Genomic DNA, 14,288 nt, shown 5'->3' with positions numbered 1-14,288 from the left:
TTGAATTCCCTGCAGTTTTCCGTGTCCTTCCTTTCCCAAACCAATATATTGTTCACGTTGTAACACAAGGTTTATAGGAGCAATGGGTTTATTCTGTTCTGTTCTTTCTTGACATCCATTTCCCTTTATAGCCACTGCTTACCCTCCTGTTGCTGGCAAGGCTTATACATAAAAGATATTTATCTGCCTAGAGTAATTCTGCTTTCCTTAATTCACTGCTAGCTCTGGTTTCTTGGAAAACTAAACCAATCTTAAAACCCCTACCTTTTGGCAGCAGTTACCTGTTAGCTTACCCCCTCTTATGAAACTGCAGCCATAGATGTGTTTGGAAAAGCAGAGGGGGCACATAGAACTCAACATTTTTGTTTGCTTTAAGGAGAATGTAAAATGTCAGATGTCTTCAACCCTTTTCATCACTAGCATGTGTTACATACACATTCTGCTTATGAAGAAGCTCAGGCCCACTGTTGTCTGTTGGCAGAAGTAAATACATGATAATTGTTAATATACAGTTTGAATGTAAAGTAGTATTAGAACATTTTTTAACCCTCTCTTTTCAGAAAACATTATTTTCACTTAAATCCTCTTATTTTCACATTTTGCAGTGCAGTCCTCTGTTGGAAGCAAGGTTTTTTTAGGACACCTTCAGTGGTTGGGAGAGCTATCTTCACAGGGCAATTCATGCTTTCCACCTTGATTACTGATCTTACATAGAGAAAATTGCTCTTTGGAGACATCTGTTTCTTTCAATTGACTAATTGGGAAAATTAGCTTAGCTTGAACACCTCACTTTCAGGTGACTTGATTGGGAAGGCGTTTCACTCCCACTCTTGTTCAGTTTGTACTACATTAGGACATCTTGGGGTTGCCATTTTTTGTGCTGCAGACATGCTATATAGTTTTACCACTACATCGTTTCTTTATTCCAGAACCTAAGAGCAGCCCAGGAAGTTCACCAGTATGATCATGATGTGGATGAAGTAAAGGGCTGGATGCAGGAGAAAGAGGCAGTGGTGGATATAGAAGATTATGGATATGATCTTCCAGGTGTACAGACACTTCTCAGCCAGCTTGAGGGAGTAGAGGTAAGGGAATCTGTCATGAAGCAGTGGCAGAAAAGCATAAATGACCAAAAAAAAAAATAAAAAAAATAAAAAAATAAAAAAAATTAAAAGAGACTGATGCTTCAAATCCTCTAAAATGCCTTGTTTGAAGGCCAACAAAAGAAAAATTTATTGTACCCTGAAATATTCCTTCTGCTTCACAGAAGGGGGCCTTTCCCCTCCTGATTTTAGAATGATCATACTGTATTATTAATGCTTTTGCTTCTCAGAATGAACTTCTCTTCTAAAATGCAAAGGCATAATCTGAACTACAAGACACTTCAGCTCCACACTTATCAAGATAATCAGTGTGTCACATCTAAAGTCTTTTAATGTTTGATGAGGAGCATTAAAAAGCATTAGAAGGAAACCAGGAGGGAAAGTGTTGACAAAGTCCTATTTCCAGCCTCTGTGCAGTCAGTGGCTGGAGGAAAAGATATGCACCATCTTTAAAATCTGCTCTTGATAGATGTAAATAGTGACTTGGTCTTATGCTCTATTCTGTCTCTGTCCCAGAGAGATCTAGGAGCCATCATGAAGGAGCTGGAGCGGATTCGGGGAGAGGCTTGGCACCTCAGCCGCACATACCCTCAAGTCAAGGAAAACATCATGGAGAGACTCACAGATGTGGATGAGTGCTGGGAACACCTGGACAAGAAATTTCTGGAGAGGAAGGCAAGACTCAGCCAGGCAGAACAAGTCCAGCTCTACTTCAATGACTGCAGGGAGCTGATGTATGTGCTGGCCCCTTGGGTTTGGCAGTGGGCCTTAATTCTTGTCTTTGCCGCACAGGTTTTTCTAAATTACACCTGTCAGTTATTTGACTCCTGGCCCAGGTACTTCCCAATTTGCTTGTAAATCTATTTGAATAATAATACCTGGTGTCTTAACAGCACTTCACAGAATTCAACACACATTACAGGTGACCAAACCACTCCACTACAGCACAGTGTGTATGACAAACCCACATTCTGACACTATTTCCTAGACAGCCTTGAAGAATTCAATCACTCTGGATAGATTCGTTAGTCTCAAAAGTCCAATTGAAAACACTGTTGATTATATAGGAAGATGGGGGCATCTCTGCTAGATAGTCAAGTAATTTGTACACCTGTACAGTGACACTGGTGCCAGTTATTCTCAGAGTCAAAGCAACTACATTAAAGACTACCTTCTGAAATAGGTTAGCACTTGCTGGAGTGCTGAAAGCATTTTGTACACATGTATTTAAAGCCATTGTCCATATATGCACATTCTTCTGTTCTTTCTTATTAGGGGTTATGTTTTTGCAAGATTTCAATTGCTGGGAAATTCCATGAGTTTGTTGGGCTTTTTTGTTTGTTTTTTTCCTTTATTATTCTGAATTAAAACAAAGTGCTGAATGTTTAAAGCATCTACAAAGCATACTTTTTAAAAAAAGATATGTTGAGCTAAACATCTCATTTTCTTTAAATCCTTCATGCTGAAGTATTTATAATCAGCGGTTTAAAGTAAAACTTGAAATAAATAATGGAAGTGTGCTATACTCAAGGTGGAAAACCAACATGAAAATATTATACTTTATAATTAATGTCATTTGCATAAAATTTGATACATTTTAGATGGAAATTTAGCTTTTTTAACAGGATTTCTCAAGGAAGAAATACAGCCATTTTTCATTCAGTGTAGCTCATGCAAGCATTAACCCATGACAGGAGCAAAAACACAATGGCAGTGAAGTGGTTACCACTGACTACTGGACATCTAGTATGCTAAGGGATAGATTCCAAACTTAGGTGAATCAACATGGATTGGTTTATGCCAGTTGAGGCTACCAATTTTTTTCCTTACGAAGTATCTATTAATATGCTTTTTTGCATGACTGCTCTGTATGCATGTCAATTACTTTCATGCCTGTTTTCAGGTGGACGTCTGAAAGTCTCTGTGTCCGTGTACCATGTATGAAAGTACTGTGAACGTGTACAGCCTAGGCGTTTGCAGTTGTCGTTCTTCCTGAGGGCTGGAATGTGCAATGCAATGTATAGGTGCTGCAGCTCCCTTTCTAACAGGCTATGTATTGAAACAGCACTGGAAAAATTACATCAGGTCATAAAAATCCATAGATGCATGAGTGAAGCTGCATTAATCTATTTGTGTGTTCGTATCTTTTGTGAGCAAATACAAGTCTGAGTACATGTGTCCACGGCCACAGGATGTGTGCGTTCCTGAGTATCCGACAGATTCAGATTCCTTCAGGTTTTGCTCTTCTGACTCAATTCTGTAGGGCCTGGGCCAATGAGATGCATGCACTAGTGATATCTGAGGAGCTGGCAAATGATCTCCTGGGAGCTGAACTGCTGATCAAGAGGCATGAGGAATACAAGCGTGAGATAGAGAAGCAGTGGCTAAAATATGAAGAAATGCAGCGAGCCGGAGGTGACCTGATGAAGAACGAACACTTCATGTCTGTGGAGGTGTGGTGATGAGTTAAATATTTTACACACTACAGTGAACAAAGAAGATACTAAATAGGCAGGAGCTGCAGCTTTGTCTCTCTTTCAAAACAGAACTGAACAGGACAATCAGGTTCTCTGCTATTAAAACCTGCAGACTTGACGTGACACGCAGATAAATAAGACACTGTTTAAAGTTCTTACTCCTCTAAAAACTCATTTTGACACAGACCATAAAATAATAGTCACTGGATAGATTATGGCTATGTGGGGGACTAGGGAGGAATTGCTATTCAACAGAAAAGGTGTGCCATGTAATTGAGCTTTTAGCAATTCACTACACAAGACCTAGGATAAAACACACCACAGTGCAATAAACTATAGGATGGAGTGATGTTCCTGAGCACACCAGAAGATACTTAAATCTTCAGAAATGTTACAGAGCCAAAGGGGCAAGAATTTTAACATTTCTATGATCCTGTTACCTATGTAAGTTTAGACTTTGACCTTTGCAGTGGTCCCAAGCTTGTCTTGGTACTGTCAGTAGATCCAGAGAGCACACCATCAAAAACATCTTCAGAATTTATGCAAGATTACAATACTTCTGTTGTTGAAAGAAACAGAGAACTATCATACTTTAAGTCTCTCCATTGTTGCCTTGTCATAAGTGGATGTATTTGTTGGATCTTCTGATTCTCACTAGTTCTATAATACACGTTGCCTGGGTATAAAGTTTTGTCATAGGAAAGCATAGAGCAGAATATTGGAGATACAGTATGTGGAATGTGCATACAATTATAATATATAGCTATACAACACACAGGCTAAATTAATTCAAGTAAGAAAAATGAGGACTCAGCTATCCTTTCTAAACTATGTTAACACCACAACGTTATCTAGAGGTCATCTTCTGTGTTGTGAGGGCAGATTACATGTTAGTTGGCTGTCACATGGAAGTCTGATTGGATTTTTCACCTCCTGGTTTTGCAAATACTGTTTTTCTAGATTGAAGAAAAACTGTCAGAGCTGTCAGAGCTGATGAAGAAGGTAAAGGAGAGCTGGGAAATGAGGAAAGAGCTATATGAAGAAAACTGGGAGATTCAATTGCTCCGCAGAGAGCTAGAACAAGCAGAAGCATGGCTGGCTGCCAAGGAGAGCTTTCTTTCAGATCCTAGCTATGGGGTGAGTAATGACAGTGCAACACTATTGAAATGCCTTTTAGCATACACAGAGTGCTTGGAGCATGGATCAGCTCAGGCCTGAAGTTAACCACAATCTAAACACTAGCGCATCCTTGAGATTACAAAGGGCAGCAGCCCTGTCCTCTTACAGAAATGACCCAAATCGCTGTGTTTTACATGGTGATGGGCTCCAAGAGATGGTGTTTTTCAGGGGGTGATAGAAGACTGGGAAGAGTTCCAGGCCATTTTTTTTCACGTAAGAAGAGAACTTGCAGAGAGTTCAACTTTCCCTGTCAAGCTGAGAGCCTGTTTGGAAGGAAACGCGTTGGGCGATAGAATGGTTTGCACAGATGTCTTGACAGCTAGCTTGTAAATTCCTATTCAAGCACCAGCATCCATAGTTTTGCTTTTTTTCTGATTGTTGGCTGTCTTCTGATGGTTTGTAAGATGAGAAAACAATGTCAGAAACTCAGGTATTGAAAACTAAGCAGAGATGCATGTGTTGTAGAGCAGGAAAAAAGTCTGTATCTAGCACTAGCTGGAATCCAAGTACTTAATCTGCATGTTAAGAGTTATGGTTGGAAACCATGGTACCACATGGCTTCACAGAAGAAAAAGAAGGTTGTTATTTTTGCTTTTTTTTTCATGTACAGCAGACAGACTGCAAGCTACAGACCTTTTTTTAAAGTGTAAATTAAATTTTTTCATACACTACCAGGGGTTTAGGCATTCAATTACAAAAAAATCAGAATCATCATTTAGCTAAATAGAATGGGTAAATCTGAAAATCTTAGGCATAATCTCTTCTCATGGAATTGATTTTGGAATTATGTATCTGATCATTTTTCCATTCAGGATTCAGTGTCTGAAGTAGAGGAATTGCTGAAGAAACACCATGATTTTGAGAAGATGCTTGCAGCTCAGGAGGAGAAATTTGCTCAGCTCAGCAGGAAAACTAAGGTGGGAAACAGAAGTTTGATGAGCTGGGTATGAGACGGGACAATATAGGTCCTTGTACGTTTGTGGCTCCACAGCTCGATAAGAATGAACTCCCTTGCCAAGATGGAGTAAATGAGTGGCCAAAGCTGAGGTACTGCAGATAGGGCAGCTGAGAGTGAGACCTGTATGTGGATCAAAAGAGTCCAACTAACTGGCAAAATCTCTAGGAGAGCGGTGGAATCTTTCTTCCACAAGGAGCAGCAAAAAGGAGGTGTAGTGCACATTGCTGTGTGAGAAACAGGGTGATTCCTTGCTATATGGATGGAGCAATTTTCACTCATTAGGCATTTTAGTAGGGAGCTGCAACCACCTGGCAATGGGAGAGGACAGTAAAGGGCTGAAAAAGGAGACCAAGGCAGAGATACACCTTTTTTCTTCTGGCATCAGAGTTCTGCAATGGATTGTATTAGGTGCCAGAAGTATTCAGTAAGCCTCCGAGATCCTGATTCAACATGTATTTTTAAATTATTTTCCAAAAATAACCATCAAAACATGGCTTTTCTGTTTTGCATTAGGCTAAATATTAGCTTAGCTGAGTCTGCCTTTTGTTCAGTCATTTGAAAGTTGGCTAAATGAAGGGAGGAAGGTCCTCCACTCTAAAATTTTCCATGAGAACACCCCTGGATACTCACTGTTTCTACAGCAAACTTAAAGAAACAGTGCCACAGAAGAGAAGCATAGCCTCTTTAGAGCTTGGTAAAGACTCAGCCTCCAGAAAATTCAGCAAGGGTGGGATTCACTGCATTTGAGATTAACTGCCATCAGTATTCATGGATCGGGCAACAAAATAGTGCTCAGCACATAACAATTAAGTTCAGTTCTAACTGCCAAGTCTTAAAATTCAATGCCAGGAGAGAGTGTATTTGAAAAACTATTCCTGCTTAAATAATAATAATAATAAAACCACTTAGATAAGTATCCTTAGATAAGTATGAATGCAATGAAAGTAATTCTTTTAAAATGTAATACTTGTGTCCTACAGAGAGAGATTAATCTGAAACAAGTGGACGTAGAAGAGAGTGAGCAGAAGGATAAAAGCAAAATTGTACGAGTTCCCTCTCTAAAAAGAAAAACATCTGACAAAAGGAAAACACCACCAAAAGTAGTGGAGATAAAGAGCACGACAACACTGCCATCCGTGCCTGTACCCAGCCTGCCCTGGAGGGCCCCACTTGAAACTATTTTCTCTCCCATTGAAAAGTCTCCATCGACATTCCAACAATTCATTCCTGGAGGAGTCCCAGATGTGCCGAGCAGCAACACAACAGAAATGAAAGCTGAAAGGAAGCTCAGTGAGATTATCACTTCACCTACACCAAAGACAGTGTCTCCACAAGCTACATCTTTGGGAAGTCACAGTTCTTTAAGCTCTCCTGTATCTCCTACTGCCATAAGCCAGCTACGCAGCAGCACTTTGTCAGAATCATATGCCACAGACCTTTTATCACCTCAGGAAAAAAGTGCTGGAGACTTCTCTTTCTCCAACCTGCAGACAAAATCGATGGCAACTCCACCTGATCCTGGCCAAAGGTCACTAGATAAATCAACAAGTTTACTGCTGTCTAACTCCCCGTGGGAGAGATTACAGAACACACCTTTGGTAAGCCCCAAGAATTCTTGGCTCCCTCCTCATAAAACTACTGTCCTGTGTTAATTAAAGTAAGGAAATATAGGAAGTTCTGTATGAAAGTCACAAAGAGCAGTATACAGTGGACATTTCAGTGGATACACTCATGGATCCAAACAGCAAGAGGCACTTTCCAAAAAGATTTTTGACTTAAGCAGCTAGGTATAGCTTAAAAGCAACTTTAATTTGCTCAGCTTTATAGCCTAGGTCTTGACAACTGGACTGGTTTCTCTTTTCCTTTCCCAAACTAGAGGTTATTCATACTCAGCAGAGCAATTAACAAGGGCCAGGAGATACTGTCTCAACAAAGAGGCAAGACTGCTCATTTACCCACACCCCTTATGTAAAGCGGTGGTGCTTAGTGTCCACTGAGTTTAGAAGTCAGAGAGAGGCAGGACTTGGTGGCACCCGGTGGCACCAGCAGCTCCTGTTTGCTCAGCGTGGCAGGAAATGCACTGGTATCTCATGGACAGGTAAAATGTTTTCCTTCCCCTCTTGCACTTTGAACGGAGTGTGTTTGCCACATCCCCAAGTGTGCCAGTACAACACTATACATGGTGTGCTTCAGTGTTATTGCAGGAGTGATGTCATTATCTTTAGCAATTTAATTTGTACTTAGTATCTAATAATATATATACAAAAATTATTAATTATTACACCATGATAGAGCAAATTGTTCTAGAAGGATGTGAATTCTCTTCATTTAGAGAGTATATCAGATGTGACTGCAACCTAGAGAGAATTTCTAGCTGTGCTGTGAATGTAAAGGCTGGAGATCAGTTTCTCCATGTGAAATTTATCTGAAAGATCTTCAGAAATTGTAACATGTTTAAGGGCCATTTCAAAGTTAAACAGCAATGTTCTTGTGTGTCTCAGGTTTCTGCAAGTCTCCAGCACATGGAGGGATTCCTAGAAAAGAGAGATCAGCTCCTTCCAGGAAGACAACAGGTAGAAACAAATGCCATCACTCTGGGTTAATTAATCTTTCCTTTAGTTATATAGTCCAGATCTAGTCTGACTTCTTCGGGATAAACTCTTGCTGAAGAGGAGCTCAGGATTGTACGTTTAATTCAGTTATCTCTAAAATGCATGAAGAAGTGTCCACTGACTTTGACAGTACCTGACCAAGTCCTTAAAAGAAAGAGGCATTGAAATTTTTGCCTGTAATGGGAATCATGCAGAACAGGGAGGGTCTGTCTACATTTAATGTATTTATGAACCAGAGCCTAGGTTGTATGAACATGTTGATTATGTTCCCCTAATTATAAATACAGGTTTTAATATATCAAATTAATTTGGGGGAAAAAAAAAAAAAAATAAATACAAGCTTTAAGACCCTGTATTAGTATGTGATGGTTTGTTGGCAGAGGAAGCCCTCACTCCTGTTTTCCTCATGCTTAAAATTTCTAATTGGGCTAGAAGAGAGATAAGGTGTCTGTTTACCTTCAAAGAAGTCATTTGTTTAACACAGAAATCTAAATTCTCATCCTGGGAAAGAATATCACTTCAGGTCTGTAGGCTAATGATCATTACAGGTCAGGAAATTTTATCATATTCACCAGAAATCTGTAAATATCTGAGTGTTTCCTGAGTTATTGCGTGTAAACAAGTTCTCTTTGATTGTTTGTCCCATAGAATATTTCCTCTGAAACTTTTAACTTGAAAGACCTCCTTTAAAAATTGAACATGATATGAACTCCATCTTCTAGAGGAGAAATTTAGTTTTTCCTCTCTTCTGGATACACTGAATTTAGTCTGCTGTGATACCAAATTTCCATATTACCAAACAAGAAAAACTATGACTTATCCTCCTCAGGACTTTTTCCTTCCCTTTCTCTGAATAACCAAGTTATCAGCTGGTTTCATTGGCATAACAAGATAAGAATATATACTAGTAATAGGATCCTTCATCCAGAAGGATCTCATTGCTCTAGGCTAACATTTTGGTGGTGCATAGTTGGGGTAGGAAGTAGCAGCTACTTTTGCACAGTGTTCAGTAGCGTTCCAGTGGTGTTTAGGAAATCAAAAAGAATTCAGCAGCCACATTAGATTGAAGTCACACATTTAACAAAACTAGATGATGATCAGCAGGCAAGCTCCAGTGTTCCAGCTGGGAAAAAAAGTGGAGATTTTAGTAGCCCAAAATAGCCATAACTTTAATTACCTACCTTCTCTCAAAATTGTTGCTGGTGTCAAGCTTGATTGCACCAGGTAATGTCATTTGTTTAGTCCTGACTCACAGAGACACCCTTCCTGAATCACCCGCACCAGAAACTACAACAGGTTCTGTTTTTCTAGGAGATAATCATGACTAAGAGAGCTTCTGTGATCATAATCTGAGCAGCTACTGGCATCCTGTGGAAGTTGCACATGAAAAATTTAATTGGTCCAATAAAATATATAGCTAACATTTGGGCTTTATTGTAATTTCTGTTCATGTAGCCAGGCTCAAGGTCTTGGAAGTCCTTCTACGTAAAACTTGATGAATTAAAGCTTGATTTCTATAATGATGAAAAAGAGGCATCTAAGGTAATGTGTTTTTTTAATCTTTCTAGTAGTAGTCTCTGTGTTTACCCAAGTACAAATGCATTGAAAAGAAAATAGAGTTACATTTGCTCTGGTTTGGGGCTGAGGATATCTATTATCTTTCAAATGTCAGCTGAGTGAAAAATTCAACAATTAGGCAACTGATACCATCTATAAGACAGCACGATAAGCTTTCAGGAATGTTCAAACATATTCCTTAAGATAAGTATCTTACTCATGAATTTCCTTCAAGACATAATTCAGTAGTCCACTGGTCCTCTGTGGTTCTTCCTATTCAGTGATCCTAATTATAATGTTAGAAACAAAAAAAAGATAGCATGGGTGTACAGTCAGTCTACAGGCTGGTATGGAATCGAATCCTGGCAAAAAAAGGTGCAGGAGACATTTTGGTTTTATTTCATCCTCCTTCAGAACGTATCCACAGTCCTGTCCCTCAACATTCTTGGAGCCAAGTGTGAGAGGCTGGTAAATTACATCAGGAAAGAGAACACCTTCATGCTGCGGTACGTCTTGTTGAGAAGTGCAATAATTAAATCCTGCACAGCCACCTGTATGGTTGCATTTACCTACAGTCACCTACGGCTGTTTGGAGGTGTAACTGAGATGTTTTCCAGTGCTTGCCCAACTCATAAAGACAGAAGGTGTAAGGCAAGACTAACTAGAATTCACCTTCTCCCATCTTTATTTACAGGTTGAGAGATGGGGCAGAGTATTTCTTCTCAGCACCTTCTCACACACTGATGGAGGACTGGCTGCAGTCACTACAGAATAATATAGGTACAATCCTACTTCCTTCAAGAATGAACTGTGTTTTTAGCCAGTGATGGTGAGAGAAATAGAAGAAGACAAGGTGTTCTTAGTCTGAGGCATTTTGATCTGTCTTTTTTGCCTCTGTTAGACAAGAGTACACAAGTCACCTGCCACCTTGTGGTGTAATGAGCTGGCAGGAGAATGGCCAGGCTGACTTACAAAGCAAATTTTCAGTTGTACTGTGGCCAGCACCAGATTATTTCCAAGGAGATGCCTTGTCCAAGGGCTCTGCTCATCCTTTAAGGAAGGAATTGCTTTGGATCTTGATCAACAGCTTTTATTCTGAACCTAGATCTCTTTCTGGACACCTCACTAGGCACTGGCTCACTGGAAAGGAAGCCAGAGCACAATTAAAACAATTACGTTCAGAGAAAATTGTTATGGACCCAGAAATGGCAAACTCTGCCTCTAACACTAGTTCAGAAGGGGTTTTTTGTGTGTTTTTGATTCTATAGGACACAGTAACAGAACACATTCCACAATGGTGGTGCAACCTTTCACTCCAAACACAGAGATCTCCCAGACAAGACTGTGGGACTTTCCAGACAGAGACTCTTCTGAAAGACTAACCAGCAAAAGCTCACTCCTGAGGTAGGGACTCTGTGCCAAAAGGCTTAACAGGCCTCAGTGTTGTTTGTGCTTAGGTAGCAGTCACCTACAAAGGGAGATTGCCCTGAGCTCAAAAAGTCCTGCCACTAATCCAGGAAAACACACTATGCTTGAGTATGATGACCCTGCCTCAATTAATTTGTGTCATTCCTTATGTGCTACAGCCAGTTTTTGAAAATTGACCTCACCATAGTCAGCTGTATCCTGTCTGTGGTTGATGACTTAAAATTGTGACACACAGAAGAATTCTTCTGGCATCTACTGTAGACACCAAAGTTATTGAAATTAAGTATCTGATCTGAAAACTGGGTTACTTCTATGTTCCACAGAGACTTGTTCCAAAAGAGCAGGGAATCAGAGGAGTCTACAATAGGTGCTTTGGATTTGCCTCTCCATCAGGATCTGAAAGGAGTCCAGCCTCCTAATTTAAGGAGCCAAACCAGTCACCTAAATTGCACAGTTTGAATATTTTCTTCAAAGGCTGTTCTAAGAATCCAAACACAGGCATCTAAAACACAGCCACAGTCAAATTCAGAAATTTGGCCTGTAGTGTAAATCAATTTCTGTTGCATTTGGAGTCCATAGAAATCTTCCAGGCTAAGATGTGATATCCTAGTCCCTCTGCCTGCTAGATTTTTGCTGCTGAGCTAGATGCCTAACAAGTTCTTACATGTACACAGTGAATTAAACTCCTCTAGATTGTACCTGATTTTCTGGTGATGTGTGTTGTTGATAGGAGAACACCTTCCTTCAAAATCAAGCTCGAGAGAGAGTCTGCAGAATTTTCCAGGAATTATAAGGAAGATGGGACTGCAGTGACCCGAATTTCCGTCACCACCCTAAGCCTAGAACAAAGTGGCACTACACCAAAACAGCTTCCATCTCTACTAGAAGCAGGAAGAGAAAAATGGCATTTGCCTCAATGAATACCAGATCCTTCACCATTATATCATACCCCAGCCCTCTGGAAATGTATTGATATGTTTTAAGATAATCACAACCCTTGGAATTTATTTTAATTATGTACTAAATCTAGTAAAGCCATTAAATATCATTAAACAGGACTGCAGCTGGTATACTTTTGTGTACACAATTCTGAATTCATCATATCACCTAAGAGATATCTACTCCAAGCTAGCTAATGGAAGAGCAGAGGAACCTTTAAACCAGGCAGCTCAAGTCAAGTGACTCAGCAAGACAGAAATGGGGAGGACTGAGCAGAGCATGAGGAGCAAGCTGTGAGTGAACAGCAGCCACCTGCAGCAATCAGTAGATGAGAGGTCTGGATGGTCTGGATGCCACAGAAGCAGAAGTCTTTAAGGGAATGTTTGTTGTATAATTCCTGCAGTCTTTTACAGTCTTCACAATCTTTTTGCTACGCATTAACTAACAATTCCCTATTTAAAAATTCTTTCTGGGGGAGGTTACAGGGGAGAAAAGCCCTGCAGTGCTACTCATTTTTAAAGGAATCTGAAACTAAAACAAGGCATGAACACAGTCTTTCAGTGTGTTGTGGATGAAATGTTTTGACGCGATTATGATTTAGCAGCAATTCAAGATTTATTAATAGAAAGATTGAATTTTAGCAGCACTTAGTAATTAACCAGTTTAAATATTAACAAGTGATTCAGTAGAATATGTTATGATTTAAACAGCAATTTAATTACAGATTAGAGAATGGCAACATTCACACTAACTCGTTACAAGGTCTCCTAAGCTAAACTGTGTATTTGCATAAACACAAAATATACAAATGCACACAGGCAGAAATATTTGGGCCCAGTGAAATACAGACACCCACTCTTATGAAGGCAGTCATGCAGACACATGGACAGGCAGAAAGGTGGATGGAAGAGCCCATCCTATAGTTAAAATGTTCCTCTTTGAGTATGGAGTAAATACTCACAAAGCATCGGTGTGCCTCAATAGGCGATAACTGAGGTAATTGAGGAGGATGACTTGCCCTGGCCTTCCATTTTTTTTCTTAAAAACAATGTTGGCAGGCAGTCCTCGAGGAGTTGTACCTAAGAGGTGTTTCAGCTCAGGGAAGTTTCTGGCCATATCTCTCTGTGATCCACAAGAGCTCAAAGTGTTTTGCTTAGAATCACTGTTTATAGGGTCCAAGGTACTTTACATCTGTCAGGTACTTTTCCATTTCAGCCCAGCTCAGATGGTGAAATACTCTGACACTTTCTGCCAGTTGCATAGGCCCAGAACTTGATACATTTTGGAGTTCTGGTATTGCCCACCTGTGGGCCACCACCCAAGAACAGATGTACTAGGCTGTCTGGAGGTGATTTATCATCATGACTTTTCCAGCCTATCAAAAGGGGGAGCAAGAACCAGGTGTGTCCAGGGCTTGTCTCAATGCTCTGGTACAGGGCTTGTCACAATCCATCCCTGATGTGGCTCAGGTTGGTGTGTGGCCCAGAGGGGAGTCACACCAAGTACTGGGTGGCCCAGAAGGCCAAGGGAAGGAGGTTGTGGGGAGAAGCACAGCACCACAGAGTGCGTACGGAGAGCAAAAGCAGTACAGTGGGGAGGAAGTGCTCCTCCAGCCATGGCAGTGCTTCATAGGTGGTAGAGCAGTAGTCTCAGGGTCACACAGCCTACTAGTGAAGCACTTTACTAAACATCTAGCTTCTCTAGCAGATGTTCAGTAGACCGCTCTCTCTGTTGCTTCTCCCATGTTTTATCTCCCAGTTCCTTCCCTAACCACACTGCTGCATATAGAGGACTGGAACCAGGCTTTGCCTACGAGTACTGAGAAGAAAAAGAACAAAAAAAAAATACTGAATATTTCAGCCTTTTCTATACTGTCCACCAGTACATTTTCTCCTCCATTTGTCTCCCTAGTGACCTCATATTTACTCTGAACTTTTATGTCACTGATATCTATGTGTTTGAAGAACTAAGAGTAGCTAAATGAATTTCAGCAATTCCTGCAACATTGTAAATCTGGACCCCAAACAAGGAGCAA

At 40.3% G+C, this 14,288-nt stretch overlaps 1 protein-coding gene across 1 annotated transcript in view; it reads left to right on the top strand.

Moving 5' to 3' along the window:
* The window catches only part of SPTBN5 (spectrin beta, non-erythrocytic 5), a 99,109-nt gene extending 86,875 nt beyond the window's left edge, over positions 1–12,234 (top strand). Inside the window, exons 56-67 of the mRNA XM_051622012.1 lie at positions 930–1,085; positions 1,620–1,837; positions 3,367–3,556; positions 4,541–4,717; positions 5,572–5,676; positions 6,698–7,315; positions 8,219–8,290; positions 9,785–9,871; positions 10,301–10,392; positions 10,581–10,666; positions 11,155–11,290; positions 12,045–12,234. Of these exons, the coding sequence (XP_051477972.1) occupies positions 930–1,085; positions 1,620–1,837; positions 3,367–3,556; positions 4,541–4,717; positions 5,572–5,676; positions 6,698–7,315; positions 8,219–8,290; positions 9,785–9,871; positions 10,301–10,392; positions 10,581–10,666; positions 11,155–11,290; positions 12,045–12,234 (2,127 nt within the window). The remainder of the gene's footprint in view (positions 1–929; positions 1,086–1,619; positions 1,838–3,366; positions 3,557–4,540; positions 4,718–5,571; positions 5,677–6,697; positions 7,316–8,218; positions 8,291–9,784; positions 9,872–10,300; positions 10,393–10,580; positions 10,667–11,154; positions 11,291–12,044) is intronic.
* Positions 12,235–14,288: the final 2,054 nt, after the last annotated feature.

The sequence above is a fragment of the Apus apus genome, chromosome 5 (assembly GCF_020740795.1).
Source record: "Apus apus isolate bApuApu2 chromosome 5, bApuApu2.pri.cur, whole genome shotgun sequence".
Taxonomy (NCBI): Eukaryota; Metazoa; Chordata; class Aves; order Apodiformes; family Apodidae; genus Apus; species Apus apus.
This window is presented reverse-complemented; position numbering and strand designations above follow the sequence as displayed.